Source organism: Panulirus ornatus, chromosome 16, assembly GCF_036320965.1.
Source record: "Panulirus ornatus isolate Po-2019 chromosome 16, ASM3632096v1, whole genome shotgun sequence".
In the NCBI taxonomy this organism is placed as follows: domain Eukaryota; kingdom Metazoa; phylum Arthropoda; class Malacostraca; order Decapoda; family Palinuridae; genus Panulirus; species Panulirus ornatus.
In genome coordinates, this window is record NC_092239.1 from 12,196,986 (window position 1) to 12,220,507 (window position 23,522).

At 43.7% G+C, this 23,522-nt stretch overlaps 2 protein-coding genes across 2 annotated transcripts in view; both read left to right on the forward strand.

The window, feature by feature from the left end:
• LOC139754141 (NACHT and WD repeat domain-containing protein 2) overlaps positions 1-6,616 on the forward strand; it is a 55,569-nt gene extending 48,953 nt beyond the window's left edge. The window contains 1 exon segment of the mRNA XM_071671275.1: positions 4,764-6,616. Within this exon segment, the coding sequence (XP_071527376.1) occupies positions 4,764-4,901 (138 nt within the window). The 3' untranslated portion in view covers positions 4,902-6,616.
• A 3,490-nt stretch (positions 6,617-10,106) lies between these two features.
• Positions 10,107-23,522, forward strand: part of LOC139754143 (alanine--glyoxylate aminotransferase-like) — a 189,697-nt gene continuing 176,281 nt past the window's right edge. The window contains exon 1 of the mRNA XM_071671279.1: positions 10,107-10,226. The gene's annotated coding sequence lies outside the window, so the exon portion shown is untranslated. The remainder of the gene's footprint in view (positions 10,227-23,522) is intronic.

The window sequence follows — 23,522 nt, forward strand, 5'->3', positions numbered from 1 at the left end:
CCTCCTGATAGCTGTGGTTGTTGTCATGTGAAATGTGGTTGGTTGTAGGTGTGTCCTACTGGTGTGTGGCTGGTTGTAGATGTTATATAGGGAAATTTGACCGGTTGTGGTGGTTCCTCTAATGGAATATTAACCATCTGTACGAAAGTGACCAGATAGGGTCGTTTGAGGGATATATCAAAAGCGTGTGATTGATTATAGTTCCTGTCTGGGGGCAGACACTACTTGTGGTTGATGTCAGATGCAGAGATAGGTGGGTGTGGGGCTTTCAGGTTTGATGTCTGGGAGTGGCATGTGGATGTTGCCGTCGGGCGGCAGTGAGTGTGGTTGCTGTCAAGGTTAATGACAGTGACAGGCTGTGGCAATTGTTGTACCCGTTCTCTAGTGATCTGTAACTCAATCTGGGTGTTGTATAAGTCAGCAAAAGTCAACAGTAATCGTTAAATCGAGGCAGCGAATGATTATGACTACCATGTAGGGATGAGGCCGTTGGCAGTGATGGGATGTGGTGCTGCAGCTTTATATAAACTGCCTCGTCATTAGGTACGGGTCTGCAGCGTGTAGGGTATGCGTCTGTCGTGTCTGGTTTGTGTGAGGCTTTTGCCTTGACGTCTCGTTTGTTCCCCTGACGTGCAGGGGGTCAGTGAGGGAGACGACCCGACCACTCCGCACCCACACTGGTTGATATGCAGTTGCTTCTCCTCCTACCGTGGAAGAAGCACCGTTTTTCCTCCTTGTTTGATTATGATCAGCGTTGTTCCCTATTCATCTTGTTGCTACTGGAGGAATCTTTCCCTCAGTACGAGTGTGTATGGCTGTGCCATACCGTTCTCGAGAATACCATCCCCTGCTACTCCTTGCATACTAATGGCCACACCTCTCTCTCTCTCTCTCCGGGCAGGTGAATGGAGTTCACCTCCCTTCCCTTGGTTGTGGTTGGTTGTTCTCTCCCTCCATCTTCACAGGTGATAATTCTATTCCTCGTCCAGTTCGTAAATGACAAATACTTTCTCACTGTGGTTGTGCATTTCTAGTCAGCCTGTTTATCATATTGAAAAAACTTTTCCTTCTTCTGTGTGGAGCTGATAACGTTCCGTTGCCCTTCATTTAATAGAGAAAGTTCCATTTCGTTAAGCAGCTTAGGACATTCCTGTTTTTTTCGCCTTCTGTTTGTTGGTGTTTGCAGCTCTCGCCAGCGTTCCTAAACGGATGTGGCAAACTGTGTCTTCAGCGTGCAGTGTGGTCGATTATTGTTGTCTTTAACGTGGAGTGCGGTCGATAATTGTTGTCTTTAATAAAGAGTGTGGTCGACACTTGTTGTCTTCAATAAAGAGTGTGGTCGATGATTGGTGTCTTCAGCGTGGAGTGTGGTCGATAATTATTGCCTTCAATAAAGAGTGTGGTCGATGATTGTTTTTTTCAGTAGAGAGTTAGGTCGATGACTGGTGACTTCAGTGAGGATTGTGGTCGACAATTGTTGTCTTTGATAAAGAGTGTGGTCGATGATTGGTGTCATCAGCGTAGAGTGTGGTCGATAATTAGTATCTTTATGGTGGTGGTCGATAGTTGTTCTCTTCAATACAGAGTGTGGTCGATGAAGGCGTTTCATTGTATTCTTCTGATACACAGCCAGCCTAGCACTTAAAGCTTCAGTGAGGCCTATGGTTCTTCAAATGGAGGACGAAACCTCTAACCTTAAGTCCTCAGGCACCGAGGAGGTTGTTCTTGGATACAGACGGTGAGGAAACACTTTCTGTTAACGTCTCGAGAAAGCGATGCCGTGTTCACTTTAGTCAAACAACACAAGCATGACAAGGAGTGTCTTTGTGTCTGCCGGGTTAAGAAGTTTTGTTGTTTTTGTTCTTGTTCTTGTTGAGCTCTGCCACAGTGATGAGGAGTTGAGTAAATGAAGAACAGTGGACCATTCGTTCATACGTCTCACTGTCGAACGTAAGACCGATCGGAAGACTTGCTTGACCCCCCCCCCCCCCTAGATACTTGTCATTAATACAGAAGGGAAAAAACAATAATTAGTTAGTGTTTGAAAGAAACCGTGAAATCAGTTGAGCCCTGAACTTCTGGACACATTTTCTGTAATCTTCAGGTGAGTGGACGTGCTGCCAGACATTTTCTTTGAGTTTGAAAGAAACCGTGAAATCAATTGAGCTCTAAACTTCTGGACACATTTTCTATAATCTTCAGGTGAGTGGACGTGCTGCCAGATATTTTCTTTGAGTTTGAAAGAAAACGTGAAATCAATTGAGCTCTGAACTTCTGGACACATTTTTCTATAATCTTCAGGTGAGTGGACGTGCTAGCACGCCATTTTCTTTGAGTTAGATTCCAGAGGCTCTTTCGTAAGGTACTTGCTGTAGGGGTTGATCGATGGACCCTACTGGTGACCATCTTCCGCCATGTTCAGCGGCGTAGACCATCTGTTCGTTATACTGATATTTCTTCAGCGGCGACATTCTCATTTTCTCTCCCCACTTGTGATATTCCCATTTTCTTTCTCCATTGGTGATATTCCATTTTCTTTCTCCAACGGTGACACTCTTGTTATGTTTCGCCGCCGTTGACAGGCGCGTTTTCTCTATCGGTGACGTTCCCGTTTTCTTCCTCTAGTGGTGCCTCTCCCGTTATATTTCTCTGGCGGTGACACACTCAGTCTTCTCTCTCCTGTGGTAACGATAGTATGGCTAGGAGTTGCCATCTCCACTGATGAAGGTAGACGTTGGTTTGAGCCATGCTATAATGCAAAGCACGTATAGTAATGAGATACAGGTCAGTGAACGGCTTCCAGGGGCGTTGGACGAGTCTGGGGGGGTGACTTAGGCAAGAGATATGCTGGATGAGTGCAGGATGTGTGCGAGTGTTTGACTCTGTTGATGATTGTGGAGTCCTCTTCCATTAGCATTACTTTTTTGTGCGTTTTTTCTTAATTTAATTTCCAAATTTGTGTAAAGTTCTCCCTATACCTGGAAAATGGGATATGTCCCCTATTTCAGTGGATTTTTTTAAAGTAATTTCGTTTTAAAGTGTATGGGTATTATGTTTGGTATTTATCATTTAATCTAATATTTTATTCAAGTTTATGATGCATTATCTTGCTCTAAATATAGTACCCTTTCTAATTCCACTTTGAAATATGATTTCATTCCTTCCTCACACGTAACTTATCCAAAATTAGTCTTCGAGTTGAAGGAAATAGATTAGATATTAATTCATTAATCTGTGTTGTTATAATTCATGGAAATTCTGTGAATAAATTGGTACTAAATCAATTTCTGTTGACGCTGTTGATGACGTAGGAGGAGGACGTAAGTGTGTTATTGTCGTACCAGAGACATACGGAGGGCCGGGGAGATGCGACACCTGAGGGGAGAGTTAGTAAGGTCTGCTACGCCGACTCTCATGTCGTAGGACTTACGACAGAGCGAGGCCCAATCTGCCCCCAGCAGAAAATTGAGATTTTTGTTTTTTTCTATTTCCTCACTGAGTCATTATGTTCTTAGAACTGGGAGATAGAGAAAGCACAGAATTTCTCCTTTAAGAGGGAAACATAAGACGTGTCGTAAGCTCACCGCACTGAAAGAATTTTGAAAATAAGGCTCTAGTGTGTTGTAAGCTCACGGCACTGAAAGAGTCTTGAAAATAAGGCTCTCGTGTACCGTAAGCTCACACCACAAAAGGAGTCTGAGGATGAGGCTCCCAACATCCAGCAGGAAAGGCTTCCTTACTAAGCGGCAACCGTGCTATGATCTGTCTCTTCAGAGTGACAACAGATGTAATAGTGCACTTTGACCCACCTCTTTTCCTTGTGGTGAAGCACCTCTGACGCTCCACCAGTATGGTAGCACAGTGTAGTGCCTCACCCTTACCCTCCCACCGTCATGGTGGCCACTGAACATATTACATTGCACCACAGCAGTGTGGCGGTGGTGGTGGTGGTGAGGCGAGCTTCACTGTATCCCTGAGGTGTTGGCGAGTAAGGTCCCCACAAGGCTGGCTGATCCCTGGTCCTCGGTGTCTCCTGCACATCCAAAACTCACGAATAAAATCATTATTGATTCCTTTTTTTGTAGATAGTTTTCTCTTCTTAGTTTTGAGGTGTTTTGATAGCATATGAGTACTTTCATGAATGGTAGAGTATAATTTCAACACCCTTTATTAGTTTTCATCTTTCTAAACGTAATATTGGACTTAGAGTTGTTTGATTTCCACAATGTACAGCAAAATCTTAGAAGTAGATGTTGGTAGTAGATGTGATAGGATTTACACCAGCAAGAGAAGCAACTGATGTCCTCATCCGGAATGTTTCCTAGACCATAGTCACACTAGTGGTGTAAATACTGGGTAGATGTGTTACTAAAGGTGGACAGTTCACAGCACCTGTGTTCACATGGAAATATTCGTTTCCTGTGATATATTGTAGTGCTTATGTGTCACTTGGCTGCACCCGTGATAAGCTCTCTCTCTCTCTCTCTCTCTCTCTCTCTCTCTCTCTCTCTCTCTCTCTCTCTCTCTCTCTCTCTCTCTCTCTCTCTCTCTCTCTCTCTCTCTCTCTCTCTCTCTCTCTCATATCCTTCACTGCGTTTCCTTCTCCCTTCCGCTCCCTTCCTCCCCTCCATCTTCTTCTCTCCTTCCGTCCCTCTCTCTGTTCCTGTCCTCCTACTGACCTCGTCATTTCGTTCTTCCATCCCTCTCCCCTCGTCTGCTCGTCGTGCCTCTTCCCTCACTGCCACTTTCTTCACATGCTCCAGAAATACGAGGAGGAGGAGGCAAAGCAGAACATGACCTTGCGTCGGGCCGTCACCCTGGTCATGATGTCCAACAGGCTCCAGGGCATCGCCTCCTCTGACCGCTCCAGCCAGGTCTCTGCCGTGGAGTCGGCAGCATAGTCGTGGCGCGGTGGAGCGTCTGTGGCAGCAGAATCAGCATAGGGTTCACGAGGGTCATCATAGGGCGTGACAGGGTCAGCCTAGTGTGTAGAAGGATCAATATAGTGTTTGGACAGGGTCAGCATAGTGTGTAGAAGGATGAACATAGTATGAGGTGCAGTCAGCATAGTGTGTAGAAGGATGAACATAGTATGAGGTGCAGTCAGCATAGTGTGTGACGAAAAGTCAGTACAGTGTGTGACAGACATAGCAAAGTATTTAAGAAATGTAGCATAGAGGATGATAGACCAGCATAGCGATCGACAGTCAGCAGTGATATAATCAGCATAAGTTTGTGTGTGTGTGTGTGTGTGTGTGTGTGTGTGTGTGTGTGTGTGTGTGTGTGTCTCAGGCTCCATACTGTGTATCAATCAACAGTGGTAGAGATAGCATAGTGTGAAGCAAACTCAGCATGACCATGATTCACTTTCAACATACTGTGTCACAGTTGAGTCAGCATAACGTAGAGCAGGGTTGGCATGGTCTGTGGTAGGATCAGCATGGTGTGTTTAGCATGATATTTCATCAGTCACTTACACGTGATTCCTAATAATTTTTCCTGTATAAGTATCCTGTCGAGTGTATCAAGTGAACGACAGAATCCATATACAATGGTTCTTCTGCTGGGAAGAAACCCATCAGCCTTATTCCGATATTTGAAAGTCTGTACCTTTCACTGATACTTAGAAATATCTGTGAGTATTTAGATGGTGTAGTAATGGATTTCTAGGATAAAAGATGATATATAGACCTACGTAACATTTAAGCAGTTTGAATATATACTTCCATAGGTTTAGGGGTACAGTGGTGTATTTATGTGTGTGTGTGTGTGTCTGTGTCGTATTTATTATTGATTATTGGTCTGCCTTATGTTGTAGACCTGAGTCTTGACAGGGGTACCGATGTGTGGGAGGTATACCTTAGCACACTGGGTACCTGTGTGTGGCAGGTACTTAGCCCACTTGTACTTGTGTGTCAGAGGTATACTACCTTAGAAAGTGTGCCTGTGTGTGACAGTTACCCAGCACAGGAGTACCCGTATGTAAAGGGTGTTACCGTAGCAGACGTGAACCTGTGTGTGTGGGACGTATCTTGGTGCACTAGATACCAATGTGCATGGGAGGTACCTGTGTGTGTGGGACGTATCTTGGTACACTGGATACCAATGTGCATGGGAGGTACCTGTGTGTGTGGAAGGTACTTTAGCACGGTGTTTAGCCTTATGACATGGCCAAATTATCCGCAGTCTTCACAGTATTGAAATTATGAAGGAAACATAAGAATTCTACGTAATCTCTGTCCTTGAAGTGTAAGTCTTTTGTATTTCCACATGTAAAATGACTTAGGTACATGCACACATTTACTCTAACTTGTCTCCATGCATACTTCATGGACACCATCGATTGAAAGTCAGTTTCACATATGCAGTGTATAAAATGGCTGTTTTTAAGACATGATTCATCTGCCGTCTATGCCCTTGAATTGGACCGCATTCGTAAGTGAAGTTACGGAAACCGAGCAGAGTGATATGGTGTTAGATGTTCTTTGTATAAAATAATGTGTTTATAATAGAAAAACAAATCTATGTGAAAAGTAAACTGTAGGAACTAGATGATTATTCTGGTGACCCAAGATTATAATTAGTTTACGCATGCGCTTGCTAGCGATGCAAGGATGTTAAGAAAAAATATTCACAATAGCAATGGTCAAAGTGGTTATATGATAACTAACCTATGAGCATTGTTATCACAGTTTAATTATGGTTGAGAAGATGCAGTTGATCGTCAGCCTTGGGGCTTTTGAACCTTTGGAACATTGGTTCGTATCCTTTGTGGAGCTGTGTCCGCCTATAGTCAGTCGATCTGATCCCTAATGAGCAAAATTTTCAGGAGTTCCAGTTTCACAACTTCTATTACCTTTTTAGGTTGGATTACCAAACAAACAAACGCATCAAAATCCTGTATTTACGTGGAATTATTATTTTTTCTTTTAGAAACGTAACAATGATTATGTGTGAGAAAATTCAATAATTGATTTTACAGTCAATATAAACTATGTATATGTGAGAAAATCCAGTATCGTCACAATCCGTAACTTACTCATCAATAATCATAATCAATGAGAGGGTTAGAGTTGTGTTTCTCCACTATCGTACTGCATGTCTCTCTCAACATTCAGCCAATTTCGACTCTGCATTTCGCAGCTAAAATCATAGAAAAGTCTGCCTCACAAAGGTATCTGGAAGAAAAAGGAACGATCACTCTAGACACTATTAGAGTCTAGAGGAAGTTCTTGACTCTACATTCTAGAGGTTCCGTTGTTTCAGAATCATTAACTTATAATGACGAATGATACAGGGGAGGCGAGTACTTACCTTAAAACACTTAAAAGAAATCTCTTCGATGCTCAGGTTAACAATTTAATGTCCCTAGCTTGATCTCATTCATGTCTTCTAAAGAAAAATATTGCCTCGAAGACTTAAAAACTGTTTGGGAGAGGAATCTCCACAAGTGAAAATTTTTAAGTTTCTCCATAAGTGAACATTTTTAAGTTTCTGTAGTGTATGATGGAATGTCTTAGAAAATGGTGAGAGTTAGGTGCTTAGAAGACGTTCCTCTGGAGCTTTTCTGTGTTGGACAGCGAGGCTAAACGGAGAGGATGTTCGCCGATAAAAAGGTGCTCCTCCCTCTGGAGTACTTCTCCTCACCTCCTGCTGCCACCACTGCTCGGTTCGTTCTCTTGGGTTGTAAGTCCATCGACTGCCAGGCTCATTGAGGCCATCACCTTTCAGGTAAATAACCACCTGTTGAATGATCGTAAACATAAAAGCTCCTTCAGGTGTTCAAGATGATTCTCAGACTGTTACAACACTCAGTAGCTGATGCATCGGACAGCTGTTCCTCACCTTCCCGAGTGCTGATCTCTGCAACAGGTTTAGTTTACTCGGTATTCATACCCGACTGCTAACCTCAAAGACATTTTAATATCTGACAGCTCTTTACAACTGCTTGTTTTATCATTTCTCTCACACAGCTGTTCTAACCGACAGTGAATTAACCTGACCAGTGATCTTCCTGACAGCTGCATTTCCCGACAGCTTTTTCACGTGATATCTGACCTTTGCAGATATCGGACAACTGTACACACCCGATATCTCATCCACCGTTGCCATTACCTGGTATGAACAATTTAGTTCATCACAAGAGGAAATTGGAAACAAAAATAATCCATTAATAGATTTGTAAGATTAAATAATTTGGTCATCAAATTATAAGCCTTATGAAAAGAAAAAAATTATACTATAATACATAAATGTATAATGTATTTACCGTACGTCTTGTGAAGACGAAATTCAAAGTGTATGTGTATATCAGATGCTAAGACAACAGGCACAACCTTTCTGAAAAGTGTTGAGTTTTGTGTTGGTGTCATGATATTTCTAAAAACATTTGTAAAGGCAATATATAATATATATATATATATATATATATATATATATATATATATATATATATATATATATATATATATATATATATATATATAAAACTTCATCTGTGATCTCACGTCTTGCTCTAGGATTATCTAATCATGTTATAATAATAAAACTGTATTATATCTGGAATTTCTTTTTACCTAATTACTAGTAAAAACAATGACTGATTTTTTTTTTCTGGTTTTAAAAGTACATTACAAGAAGCAAGATTCATCAGTAGTAATCAGTGGGAACATTAAGTGGGAGCCACAGCAAACACTGCGTTAGAATTGCACTCTGCCAGTGGCCTGTTGAGGGTGAGACACTAAAGGCTAAGAAGCGACTCTCTAGAGTTTACCAGTTATGGAAACTTTTTGCCCCCATAGGGTAGTTCCTGGAGGGAAGGGATTTCAAATAGATGTAACAGTACTGCCCAGATGAAGCACAGGATGGAGCAGTGACGCTCGTGGATCACATCGTTGCGCAAAAGGGATTCTTCCCTTTCAATAACCTCTCTATACGTTATTTAAGGTCCGGCCTTGATGTGGACTTCAGTTCGTGACGGGAGCCTCCATTGTAGAAAAAGGCAAATCAAATCAAATGTAAAGTGGAGAGGCGACAATTACAAGAGATTTTCACTGAGGTGTGAAAAGGGAGGTCACTGGCCTTTATTGCTAAGATCTGGGAACTTTGTTGAATGGCCTTCCAAGGGTACTGAAGAGGGAGCTTAATGGCTTTATTCACTGTTTCGTTTGACTATCATATGATAATTGACATCTGATGTTGGTTTTCTAGTAAATCTTTCTTATAATTCTCATGTGCGTAAATGGTCTTAATTCTCCTCCAAGTTTACGTTAGATCCGTACGTATCGTTTGAGAAATTATCGTTATTGTTATTATTATTATTATCATTATTATTATCATCATTATTATTGGGCGCATCATTAAATTTTTAGGTGGGAAATTCCTAAAAATTACAGAATGCAACGTAACATTTCTCTGACAAATTTTATAGAATGTTGAAAGTGATTAACGGCTTAGACTGATGTAGTTCACTTTGGTTTAGTTTTCTGTATATCTATAATGTGTACTGAGTAAATAGAGGTCGACAGCCAGCTAGAACAGTTTCAGACTACCTTGTTCTAAACGCAGGCGACTGAACTACCGCCATTATATCATTAATTCTTACTGTGATGTAATACAACACTGATAGAATTCAAAATAACAAAATTTCTTTGCATTTATATGCATTATGATTTCTTGTACATAGATTAAGTTTAGTTACTTTATTCTACGTATCCTCTTTGGTTCGGCAACTTTAGAAACTCTAGCGTTTGTTGTTGTTGGTGGTTTAAATGGCTGCAAGTGGGTTCGCTGCCAGCTCCAAGAAAAACACTAAAGCAAAGGTTGAACGAAAGAACAATGTGTGGATTTATAGGTGAAAAGAAAGCTCACAATCTAGTGAAAGTGCTGTAAAGAAATTGTATGTTGATGTTGTACCCAAGATATTTTGTGTATTTTTCGTTTAGAAAAAAGTCTAGGAAGGACAGCTCCAGCCCAGCAGTTTCGATTAAGTGAACCACTCGTACATGTAGAAGTGGACAGAAACTATTGAAAGGACGGTGATCGAGTGTGTCAGGGGGCTTAGCCGAAATACTTTGAACAGGAAACTTGGAAAAATAAAAGAAAAACTATGGATGGAATATCAGACAAGATAGAATTCATGAAATGACAGATTTTTATGTTTATCAACAATCACCATCCACCACAGGCACCGCGAACACTCGTCTGCTCCACCCAGCCATACTTCCGTAAGTACAAATATTCATTAACTGGAATTTTGTTTAGGGTGACTATATTTTTTATTCACTATTTTCTTGGGTAAAATTCATGCATCAGGGCAAGAGTTTTCTAGGCCTATGACCTGTGTTTTACTGGTATGAAATCGTTGTTGCCATTGTAAAGAGTGATTTGAAAGTGATGGATTTTGTGTTTTCACTCTGAAAACTGATCTTTTGATATTAAATGAATCGTTAGTGGGTAATATTTTACAAACGTACGGGCGTTATCTGGGATTGTGATCTCATGGAACCGTTGCTGCCACTGTAAACAGTGATTCAGAATGTGGGATTTTCCTTTTTCGCTCTTCATACCTAGATTTCGATATTAGATATATCATGATTATTAGGGTTAAAGCGATGTAAACTATGTAAACTATGTAAACTACAAGTATAAATATATAAAGGAAAGCCTGCCTGTTTTAACGTTTCATGTCTTGTGGCTTCTGTTAGTTAGATTTCATCATTATCTAAACGTGGGATGGGGAGAATGTGGGGTTAGAGTGTGAAATGCCATTAACTATGAGAACTTTTTAAAGATGACCTGCCTATTTCGACAGTTCGTGTCGAATGGATTCTGTGATTAATGAAATTTAATCGTTGTCTGATCATGTTCTGTATTTATAAAACGACGTGATTCCTAAGTAAAAACGGAAAACTGTGAGTTCAGATGTCTATAGAGATATTGGAATCTGACCCAGTCGGACAGATCGCATTCACATTAATTCGAGCCCAAAAGTTATGTAGACATCTGAACTGGTCCGACATATTTCGAAAACTGTCATTCAGTCGGATCTAAACCTTACGAAGTATGGCGGCATTCACTGGAATGCATAAAATGTCAAGGAAAATAGGCATTTTTAGACTCTACCGTAAAGTTTTCTTGTATTACAGCTTTATTCGATTTGTATTTCGACTTACGAACCGAATGAAGCACCATAGAATCCGAACAAGCGACAGGAGAGTGTATTTTGTCAGCCCTTCATAAGACTCACTTTTCTTATGTCCTCGCACGTAGCGCGGGACATCAGAAAATAACGTCGGGACGCTGTGGACGTCCCTCCTGGGTCTTCGACTGTATGCTAGATATGAGCGCAAGTGTTACGATAACATTACTTACGCCACACCTGTTTATATAGAGTGTTTTTACCTTACAAATTCCCTCCACTTCAAAACCTTGCCAACTTTACGAAAACTTGAAAATGGAGCTATATCCACAATGCACATTGTAAGGAATCCGTTGGTACCATATCAGTTAAGTCCTTCTTGACTTTTACCTTTATCTTGATGTCTGTGGAATATTAGATTTATAGAGTTCTGTTATGTAATGTGTGTTGGGCTTTCAGATGGTGTTTTGCGGTTATCTTTTGTTTACTGAGAAACCAATTTACCCATTTAGTACTTTATTAATGTATGTATGTGTTTATGTATGTATGTATGTATACCGTTACAACGAGTAGCAGGGAAAGGATGGGCTCCTTGAAAGTGAGTAGTTCTTTGACTAGATATTTCTCCGATGCTACAACCTCACTTATGGTGTCTTTTCACTCGCGGTGGAACCTCATGCAGGTAGAGGCCGGTAACAGACACACACACAAGCGGACACAGAAACACACACACACACACACACACACACACACACACACACACACACACACACCACTATCCTACGATACAAACAGAGATTTAGCATATCACAGGACCTGTCATGCCAATTATGAAAACAAAACATTTACCTCTTAGTCCCGCTGCGGGAGCTCCATAGTTGGGTTTCCATTGGGTAGGAAGGTGAACAAAAAAATCTTGTCCACCCCAACATATTTTCAAAGGCGATATCACAGTTTATTAACCTTATCATATCATTTTTGGCCTGGAGCACCATCTGCAAACATCTGGCCATGGAAGTGGCAAGGTTCCTGAAAAATTCCAGACCCATGTGGGCAGCATGCAAAAGGTGAAATAGTGTGATAGTAGAAGTTTGTTACTTAAACACACAGTTTGATCGTCCATCTTCATCGGACGAGCGAAAGTTTCCTCCGTGAGACCCAGCTTTGAAAGATTACCTTGAATCTTTGCTGGGATAGATAGGCATGTGCGAAGAGCCAGAGAGATTTTGTTCGGACGTTATGGGGTCAGATGCAGTGGGTGACCAGATGTAGAGCATGGCCAGGTGTGTTGCATAGCCGTGTATGGAGCGTGGCCAAGTGTAGAGCGTGCCAGGAGGTGAACGTGGATAGGTATGGTATGTGGCCAAGTATGGAACGTGGACAGGTGTGGTGGTGCTTGGCCAGGTGTGAGGCTTGGTCAAGTGTGATGTGTTGCCAAGCGTAGAGAGTGGCATGGTATTGTGTACGGTTAGGAGAGGTGTGGTGCATTTGTGGGTATGGCTAATAGGCAAGTGGGGGATTTGATATCGTGTGGTGTGTGGCTAGTTGTGGTGCATACTCAGCTTTGATACTTATCAGTGTAGTTCAGGTGTGATGTTTTGACCGAAGATCCTGGGCCAGGCCAGGTATGATATGTTGGGAAATGTGGTGTGTGGCCAGCGGGTTGCTCAACCAGGTGTACTACGTGGGGCCCCTCGCTCACCTGTTGCCTGCCATCCATGACAACGACACGACCCACAGCGTCATCATCCCCGCCACCCACCTGGGTCTAGGAACACCCCTTAACCCCACCTCCTCCGCCACTAGTGTACACCACTCCCGACCCCGGGCAGCTGGGTGGGAGGAGGAACACCACCACCTCCACGTTATTGCCAACAGGCGAGGATTTATATAGCCTTGCCCCCGGCAGTGTACCCAACTCTCTTCTTCTTACACCTAGACGGAACATCACCATCAGCTGTATAACTCAGGAATGACCAATTAGCCATCCACGTCCTCAGTAATTAACCTACGTACTCAGTATTCATCAGACGTGAGGTCGCGCCTTTTTTCTTTCTCTCTCTCGTTTTTTCTCTTACATTCCTTTTGCGCCTCGAGTGTATCGCTCGAGAGTTTTTTTCAATGTTTATTTTCTAGAATATGACCACAGGTGGTATCTTAAGTGGATGCCCAGCCGGCACTGAAGGACTTCTTGATCCTGCTGGTGACGGCTCTACCCCCCAACCGCTCACTCAAGACTAACCGCTTTTTTTTTTGGGCTGGGGTACCGGGAATGTTCCGAGTCTCTCCTTGTGGTATACAGTTTAGGCGTCCCTGGGTCCTACGCCACTCGCGCTGGTACACCCAACACTCATTCATAAACATTTTGATACTGTGTCTAAGGGAAACAAAATTACTTTTAAGATACACACACTCACACACTCACACACACACACACACACACACACACACGCGTATTTGTTATATAGACATTAATGAACTTATCATCCGTGGAACTTGTGCATACTTTGAAAGATATGCTTTCATTATTCATGTTCAGAAATTCGTCTAATATACAGAATCATAGAGTTGATATAGGTATACACACAGGCAGGCACGTAGTCATCCACACACGCACACACTCACACACACACACACACACTCACACACACACACACACACACACACACTCACACACACACACACACGGGCGTCATTGGTCTAGTGATCAACATCGCTGGCCAAGCTTCAGGCAGCTTGATTAGGAAAGACGATGCGAGATGATTAAACTACATAGTGGCTCATTAAGGATCATCGGAGGCGGTGGGGGTATGGCGAAAATTTCGAAAGCTTGGCTAGGAAAGGTAGAGAGAGAGAGAGAGAGAGAGAGAGAGAGAGAGAGAGAGAGAGAGAGAGAGAGAGAGTCCACAGTATTTGAAAATTGTGATAGGAACCAGACAGTAGAAATTTTCACCAAGTGCTGAGGGAAGGTGTGGATGTTCCGATTGTGGATGTCACAACGTGACGCGGTTACCATGTGAAGTGTGACTGAGCAGATGGACTCGGCTGAGTTCATGTAGCAGTATTTTATATAAGTACAGATACGCTTGTATCCGATTTTCGTTGCGAGCGAAAGTCGGAGGATCGTTGATGACGTAGGAGAGTTCGAACGAGCGATCAGGGCAGCACTGAGAGAGAAAGAAAGAGAGAGAAAGTAGCGTGCGCTAATGTGAATGATTGGGAGTTCAGTGATATTTTGATCATGCAGTAGTAGCTTGGAGAGAGAGAGAGAGAGAGAGAGAGAGAGAGAGAGAGAGAGAGAGAGAGAGAGAGAGAGAGAGCTGTCGCCGATGGTGCAATCGTATGATAAAGTGTATAGCACATGGAATGCTAAATTAGCTGTGTTAAGTCTTAAGTACTAGTAAAAAAAAAAAAAAAAAGAATGTTTTACGTCTTTTTTTTTTTCTCGTGTTACTTGTCCAATGAATTTGTGGTGAGTGATGCAAGTGGCAGGATGTAAAGAGTAAGAAGTAGGCTCCGGTAAGCATGACCAGAAGTTGGAGGTGTTGACACGGATGATGCAGCACTGTTAGAGGTGAGGCGAGAAGAGTCGCAATAGGGAGGAGGCTTGGACTGTCTCCAAGGACCGAGCTTCGCTCTCCACGTGGAGATGTGAGGTTGCCTCTCGGGGTGAATGTAGACGCAGTGTAATATCCCGTTGTGAAGGGCTTCAATGTAAGTATGGGTCACTGAGGTGTGAAGTAAAGGGGATGTGAATATCCTCGTGTTTTTTTTTTTGGGGGGGGGGGGATATTAATAGTATAGAATACCATCATAAAGGACTGGCTATCTCTAAGAGGAATTTTCCCTCGTATACTTGAGACAAGTACGAAAGAACAGCACTTTTGCAGGTATTCATAAAGAACGCGACGTAGGGTAATGAAGGGATGGGATAACAAGATCTCGTCCTGACGAAGAGAGGCATAGACGTGGGTTTTGAGACAGAAGGGAATGTATTATTTCAGGACGGGGTTGGTTAAGATGACCGCTGTCTTACAGGCGTGATGAAGGGCCAGGGAGGAATGGATGAGAGATGAGTTTAACGTGTGTGTGTGGGGAGGAGGGAGAGACGAGCACCACCTGCGTGCTGAGGTGTGATATCCGGAAACGGTCCGTGCGCGGAGGTGGCTGAAGACTCGCCCGACGGATCACCTTGGGCAAAGTAGAAGGTGGTCATCATAAAACACTGGAAATCATCGAGGTGCCGTCTCGGATTTTGGGAAGTAGCCTTGCCAAGTTGTTGTCAGCAGACAAGCCTCTTGTCCAGCACCGGATGGGAGAGAGAGTCACCCCTCCCCCACCCCACCTTGATCCAGCGTTTGCCTCCCCAACCAAGGCTGGGCTGGCCACTACGCTGCTGTCAGGTGCCACGCAGTCTCTCACTCCTGCTGACGTCACGCGTGACCTCCTGCCTCACCTCCCCCACTCCCCCTTCTCTCTCTCTCTCTCTCTCTCTCTCTCTCTCTCTCTCTCTCTCTCTCTCTCTCTCTCTCTCTCTCTCTCCCTTCCTTCCCTCCCCACCCGCCCTCCTCCTGCCAGCTGGCCACTATATCATACATTTATTCCCAGCCCACTTACCCTACACTCTTGTACCCTCCACATGAGATGCTAGGGGAGTGGAGGGAGTGCACGGGGAAAGAAGAGCGGTCCTCTACACAGGAAGGATGGACGGAAGGCTTCTTTATGCCCGCACAAAGAGGGAAGGCTCTCATAAGTACACTTGTGAGGAGTGAGGGACATGTGGTATACACATGGAGGGACATGGGGGGATCCCTGGAGCTGTCCACACAAAGAGAGATAAATGGCCGGCGCCCCCCCCGGTCGTCCTCCATTGGGCAGGAGGAAAGGTGCGTTGTGGTGGAGACGCCCGAGGAGCCATGCTGTCTAGCGGGTCCCACTCTCCCTGGCCGGCCAAGGACAGGTGCGGCGCGCCCACCACTGGTCCTGCCTCTCACGTGCCCGGCCCCTCCTCAAGCACAGGGAACTCCTTTGTTTGTCTTCTTCGTTCACAAGCACTCGCCTTCAAGCAGTCGCTTAGAACACACATACACACACACACACACACACTCGCACGGAACACACGTACACATGCACACCCCCCTCGCCTCGCTTTTACCTGCCGTTCCTCACGACGGAATACTGGTTGGGGAGGTCTTGCCTGTGCTGTTGCTGACGACCCTCGCTCCTGGAGGTTACACATCCGGCTGTGACACTTTGTCCTGGTAAAGGGGTCGGATGAACGGGGAGAAAGTTGCGGTACACAGCGGGCAAGGTAACAACACCCGTCCAGCCAGACATGGCAGGACAGGTGTTCGCAATGAACTGACACGGGGCTCTCTTACGTACACCTGTTTACGGACAGGTCTGTAAATGAATAGATAATGTGAAATGGCGAATATCTCTGAATACCGAGACATGGCGAATATGTTGATTGAATATAATTTAGTTATAGAATTCCGTGTAAGTCGGTGTCTGCTGGTATGTGGTGGAACAGATGTTGAGCGTGGAATGACAGCAGTGGGTTGCCTCTGTGGAGGATTAACTTACGGGCACCGGGGGGGTGTGTGGGGTGGGTCATGTGCCCCGGACCTCCCATATCTAGGGGCCTCTCTCGAGACAGTCGACCACACTTAGGGAGATGAATATCAAATGTGAGTCACCTGTGAGGTAAAGTGAGAGCATCAGTTATAATAACAGTCGCACAAATGTATATATATGTGTGTGTGTGTGTGTGTGTGTGTCTGTGTCTGTGTGTGTCTGTGTGTGTGTGTGTGTGTGTGTGTGTGTGTGTGTGTGTGTGTTGGCACCAGTTTTAGTATTCAGTTGTGCTGCTTTAAGCAGCCATTGGTCATTTTACGTACATTGATAGTTAGCTACCAGCCTGGCAGTATACCCTTATGGTACACAGGCATTGTGTGGTCGCTGTAAATCAAATGGGCTATAGAGGTTTCTGGAGGTAAGTTTGTGGCTCCTGCAAACTGTTCGCCCCGGCTCGACCACAAAACTCGTTACCACACCTTGGTTTGCCCGAACTTACGAAGACGATTAGGCAGTCACTTGTGGTGGCCATTAGAATACCGCGGATTTGCCTTGAGTCTTTCTTTTACCGTATGAACCCTTATTACTATAAGCTTTTGTGAAGATGTGCAGGTCATTTCATATTCGCCAAATTGAACAGATGATAAAGATTTTTGTATAGCCATCGTTTATATATATCATTTTGACATTGTTTCTGCAATACGAAACTGCACTGCTCTGTATCTTCGAGCATTATCTGTCCTCCTTCAGATAACTTCGTTGAATACCACTGGGTTTTCTGTTATGTTTATCTAACGCTCTATATCGTTGGAGGATTCTATAATCACCGATTAGATAGGGTGCGGATTACTGTTGTCATGGGGTGTTTTTGTGTCTTCAACGAAAATATAGAAAACCGTCAGGTGTTGTTACAGTGGTGGGTTCCAAAACACTGACCTTTGCTGTGTAAAGCAGTCTGATATGTTGATTACTTAACCACATTAAGTTTAAGCAAAACGTAATGACCGTCTTGCTTACCAGAACAATACACTTCAAACCATGAGTGATCTGTATTGATTTTCCAATGTTCTTTAAAAGCATTTTGGATGTGTGAACATATTTTTTTGTGAATATTTTCTCGTGGCCCTCGAGATCAACAAAACAATTAACAGGATATAGCATAAGTGTTGGTTTCCTACTTTCTCTTCATTTGGCTTTTCTGCTCCTCTTTCTTCTCTAATGCAAAGTTTCCATTTTAGACGTTCTTCCATCATGGTCTTCGTTGCTGGTGAGACTTCTCCCCTTCACTCTATGTGTATCCCATAGGGTTCTGTCCCAATGTCCTTCCTCTCTCTTCTCTCCATACGTGATTTTTTTTTCTTCAGCCTCCAACCTCACCTACTCTTCCGCCGACGATTTCATACTCCACACTTAAAGTCACCTTTCCCTCCTTCTCAGTGCGATATTCGTTCATTATACTCGCACTAAACATAATTCTTCTCTTGATTCGGACTAGTGTAGCGCCTCTGTGTGGGGAAGCACAGTAGCCATGTTGGATTCAGCAATACAGAAGTGTGCTTTTCTCCCCCAAGTCTCTTTGTGAATCTCACGTGTTTCCTTCTTTCAATTGATTGTCAAAACACTTCATTTTCAACAAGTAATAACTGAAAGTCGTTAGTTGTAACCATGCTCTCCTCCCTGTTCTGATAACCTCACATAATGGACACCAAGTAATCTGTATTCCAAAGGCTGGGGGGCTGTTCTTTGGGAGCCCATAGGAATTACAGATTACAGTAGACCTGATGATCCATGACGAGGTTAGGAGTTTCTTGCCCCAAGTCTACTTTTAGCCTTGTGTGGTCATTCAGATGTTTTTCGATTAACTTTTTTTTTATTGTTGTAAAGACCACACTCGTTCAGGAGATTGGACTTCTGTTCAGAGAAAAATCTCGGTTTCCTTTCTTAAAGATGGGGAATGATATACGCCCCCTTCGCATCCCTCGGCACAACACCCACCTCCAGCATGGTACTGACCAACATCTCGAGCGGTCTTGGAAGCACATTTTGCACGCGTCCTCAACACATAACAGTTTCATCATGTTTTCAACACCTTTCCCCCCTCTCCCTCACTCCATCTCATTAGTGTTGTGGCTCTAGCGTCTTCCATCGTGAAAACGCTTTTGATCATGTCACTCAGCTCCTCGCTCGTCTTCACCTCATTCTCCACAGTTTAAGACTAATTCTTTGCACTTTAATGACATTTTCATCGTTATGAGTTAAAGAAAATTTCGTAGATTGTCTTGGTTCTATTTTCTTGTCATGTCATACTCATCCTTTGCTGTCTGATTCCTTTCAAATGCTGGCTGGATTTATGCTGACTGTATCTCCTTCACAGTACACCACCAAAGCTTCAGTTGCTTGCTAAAATCTTGTGCTGGACTCTGTATGTTTCTTTCCATGGCTTCCCTCTTCATTTGTCCCCTTATTCTGACTCCTTGCATCCCTCTTCATTTGCAACGAAAGTTCCCCAGAATCCACCTCCTTCGATGTGGACATCACGGACGGTTCCATCACATTGATTTTCATCATGGCTATGAACTACCAGTTGTAGATTCATGTTCTCAGGGAAATTGTTTATTTCTGTCGAGGTTCCACGACTGTATCATCCGCTACAACTTGAGAGTCAAGTTTCCTCTCTGATCTTTAATTCCAGTAACGTTTCTTGTTGCTCTCTTTTGGACCACCTCTATTATCTCTATTCTCTTTTTCGTGCGGCGACCAACTTAGAGGAGTATATTGTAGGTTTGGTCATCTGTACGGTTTAACCAGCTTGGAGAATACTTCTCTCTCCATGAACGTGAATTCACTTCTAATATCTGTCAACAGAAGCTTTGTCTCCTTAACTATTCTCCTAATGTGGGACTATGGCGACTCTCTGTCTCTCGCACACACAGATTCTTGCATCTTATTACCCGCTGGATGATAATCATATCGAGGCCGTCCTTCGCTGTGAATCATCCTCACTACTTCACACATTTACTCGGGTTTGAACGTCATCATCCATGCACCAGACCCTACTTTGGAGCCTTGTCAAGGTCCCCTTGTGAGTTGACGCAATCCACCACGCTTTTCACTTCCCTCGTGACCTTTGCTTCATCGGCAAACATATTCGGACAGGAGTCCATACCTTCTGACAGGTCCTTTACGTAAATCAAGAAGACGAATGGTCCCAGAACAGATCTCTGCGGCACTGCGCTGGCGATCTCAACCCATTTTAAGAAGGTTTCTCTGACGTGTGTCCTTTGTTCCCTCCCACTGAGATAATCTTCTGTCCTTTGAAGGAGTCTTCCCCCCCCCCCCCCCTGCTTCCTTCCATGGTGTTTCTCGTGTGTGTGTGTGTGTGTGTGTGTGTGTGTGTGTGTGTGTGTGTGTGTAATTATTTGTATGATACCGATACGGGAAGAGAGCTCTACACTCGTGTGCCCTAATCTCTTGTGTGTTATATCAATTTGTAATTACGAATTAGGATGATATTGGGAGGGAGTTCTACAATCGTGGCGGCCTCCATCTCTTGAAATTTCTCCACTAACATACAACTTTTGAAACTTCTGAATGCTGTCCACAGTCACAGTTTTATCACTCAGTTTATTCCGCTCATCCACTATTCTTATACAATGAAAACACTTATTTACATCTTTTCTAACAAGTTTCTTGCTTAACTTCGAGTTATGGCCTGTGGTTGCTCTATCTTTGCATCTTTTGAAGGACTGTTCACAATTGACGTCATCAAACTGGTTTAGAAATAAGTGTGTGTGTGTGTGTGTGTGTGTGTGTGTGTGTGTGTGTTTGTGTGTGCCTCATTGAGTGAATAAATAGTTGGGGAATCAAAGGACTCACATGGTTTACCTTCTCTTGCTTTCTGTAGCATGTACCCATCATACCCATCATAGTGTAGGACGCGAAAGAAAAAATTACCTGTCATAACGTATGGGGATAGGATCACTCGGGGGTTAAATGAACTCATTTTAAGGTATAGGGAAAAGAATCATTAGGGAGCAAGTTGTACACATGATGAGGTATAGGGAGAAGGACCATTGGGGAGCAAGATGTGCACATGATAAGGTATAGGGAGAAGGACCATTGGAGAGCAAGATGTACACATGATAAGGTATAGGGAGAAGGACCATTGGAGAGCAAGATGTACACATGATAAGGTATAGGGAGAAGGACCATTGGAGAGCAAGATGTACACATGATAAGGTATAGGGAGAAGGACCATTGGAGAGCAAGATGTACACATGATAAGGTATAGGGAGAAGGACCTTTGGGGAGCAAGATGTACTGATTATAAGGTATAGGGAGAAGGACCATTGGGGAGCAAGATGTACACATGATAATGTATCGGGAGAAGGACCATTGGAGAGCAAGATGTACACATTATAAGGTATAGGGAAAAGGATCATTAGGGAGCAAGATGTACACATGATAAGGTATAGGGAGAAAAAATAAGATGTTCTCATTATGGGATATGGGGCGAAGTAGGAGATGTACCCATCTTAAGGTACGGGGAGAAGGACCACTGGGGAGCTGGGTGCATCCATCACAAGAGGTGGGTAGAACTGCAGAATAGGACAGGAGAGGGAAGGGACGGGATGGAAGAGACGCATGAAGTTAGTGGTGCCGAGGGGAAGATATACAGCAAGAAAAAGTGGCGAAGAGAAGATGGAGAGAGGAAAAAGGGGAGGAGCAAATATGGGAGTGAAGAGGAACAGGGATTGTTGTGTTCGAAAAAGAGGAGAGATGTGGGAGGAGGGAAATAAAAAGTGGAAAGTGCACATAAGGAGAAAGAGAAAAATGTGTGTGTGTGTGTGTGTGTGTGTGTGTGTGTCTTAATGTTTGGCGAGGGAGAAGGGTTCTCACTCTCCTCCCCGTATCTCCTTATCTTCTGATCGCTTATCACTACACTTTATCTCCGCAGCAGCTCTTCCTCTCCACTCGCCTTTTACTCTCTCAGCGCCCTTCTCCAGTCTCCTTTCACTTATCTCTTACACTTCGCTTTTGTTATTTACCGTTACGTATATATATATATATATATATATATATATATATATATATATATATATATATATATATATTTTTTTTTTTTTTTTTTTCCTACCCTGCCATCGTACTCTGTACATCTTTTCTTCACCCTCCTCTTCCATCTTCTGTGTCATTTTTGCTCATTTTCTTCCTTGTCCATAACTGTTATCTCGCTCGTCGTCCATTTCCCCTTCCATTCCAATACTCCCCCCTCCACTTTTCATCGTCTCCGTTCCTCCTCCTCCTCCTCCTCCTCCTCCTCTTCCTTCTCGTACCTACCTCTTCCCTGCGCAGGTTGGCGAGTCTAGTCACGCCTGGCCTGGCCCTCCTCTGCACCCCTTCAAGGCCCTGGTCGTCCGGGATTACTACCTGATGTGGCGTTGAAATCTCTACCGGTATCGCCTCCCGCGGATGTATATATATTCCTTCGATCTAGAGCCACAAAAATCTATGCTTAAGAGAGGGGATTTAGGGTGGGTTAAGTCGATTAGTCAATCCTTCTTTTCGAGAAGTATATGTGTAAGTTAGTATTCGTAAAAAGATTTATCATTAGTTTTGGTCGGGCCTTCTTCATTTGAATAAGTTTGACTTCTTCATTTTCTTGCATCTCGAGTATCTACAAAAAAGAGAAGAGTAAATCCTTTATTCTGAACAATGTTTTTTCTTGCTTAGGATGAACTAGTCAAGGATTGCATGGTCTACATTGTATAGAGGATGATTGGTCATACTTGATGTGTTCCTTCCATTAACCTGGCTCGGTTTGTTTGTAAAGGATGCTTGGCTTCATCAAGGATGCAGCTTCTGTTAAGTCTGGCTTAGACTACTTTGCTTGGCTGATGAGTGGATCTACTCTCGGACGCGTCTTTTTGGCAACCTGATTTATTTCTTTCCCTCTGATATGACATACATCCTTTTCTTATATTATCCCACCCCCTAAATCCAAACTTCTGTACGAATGTATTGCTATAGGACGCACAAGCAGTAGCTACTGCTGCTGGTGTTCGTCTTCCCCAGCGTGTGTGTGTGTGTGTGTGTGTGTGTGTGTGTGTGTGTGTATATCATACACTGCGAACAAAGAGCAGAGCAAGGCTGCTCTGCTCTTCTGGCCTCTTTAAGTATTCCGCGGACGAGTTGTAGTTTCTTGGACACGGTGATCGTAAACCAATTCATGAGCTTACTCTGTTATTCATATGCACAATAGCTCCCGTACGCCAGATCCTTCCACACGCTTAAAAGTCCGCTTTTGAGAAGATATTTGCGTACGAATGAGTGCACCTTTGCTCACGCTTGATGATTTATGTGCATAGTAGGTCAGGTAACTAGTAATTCATTCATCCATTCATAGCTCCATTCATTTCTTTATCCGTTCAAGGTGAGGCTATATCCACCACATATTTACATCACTCAGGCCACACCGCGTTCCGACGACCCAACCTCCCTGTGCCTCTGACAGAGTCACATGGCGATGATTTCCGCCCGAATCCAATTCCAGCAGATAACCTTACGAAGCACCACGGGGGCGCGCTCAGAGATTGTCGTCATTCGATACGAATAGAAGTTCCGAGTCTGCTTTACTCTCTGAGCAGAGAGCAAGGCTTTGTGGAGAGGAAACCCAAGCCTGTGCCACCGTCGGGCGATGGCCATGATAGCACCTGGGAGTAAGAGGGGGGGAGTTAGGGTGGGGGAGGGACAGAGGGGGGAGGGGGTGTCGACGGTCGAACCCTAAGTGGAGAAATTGTCCCGT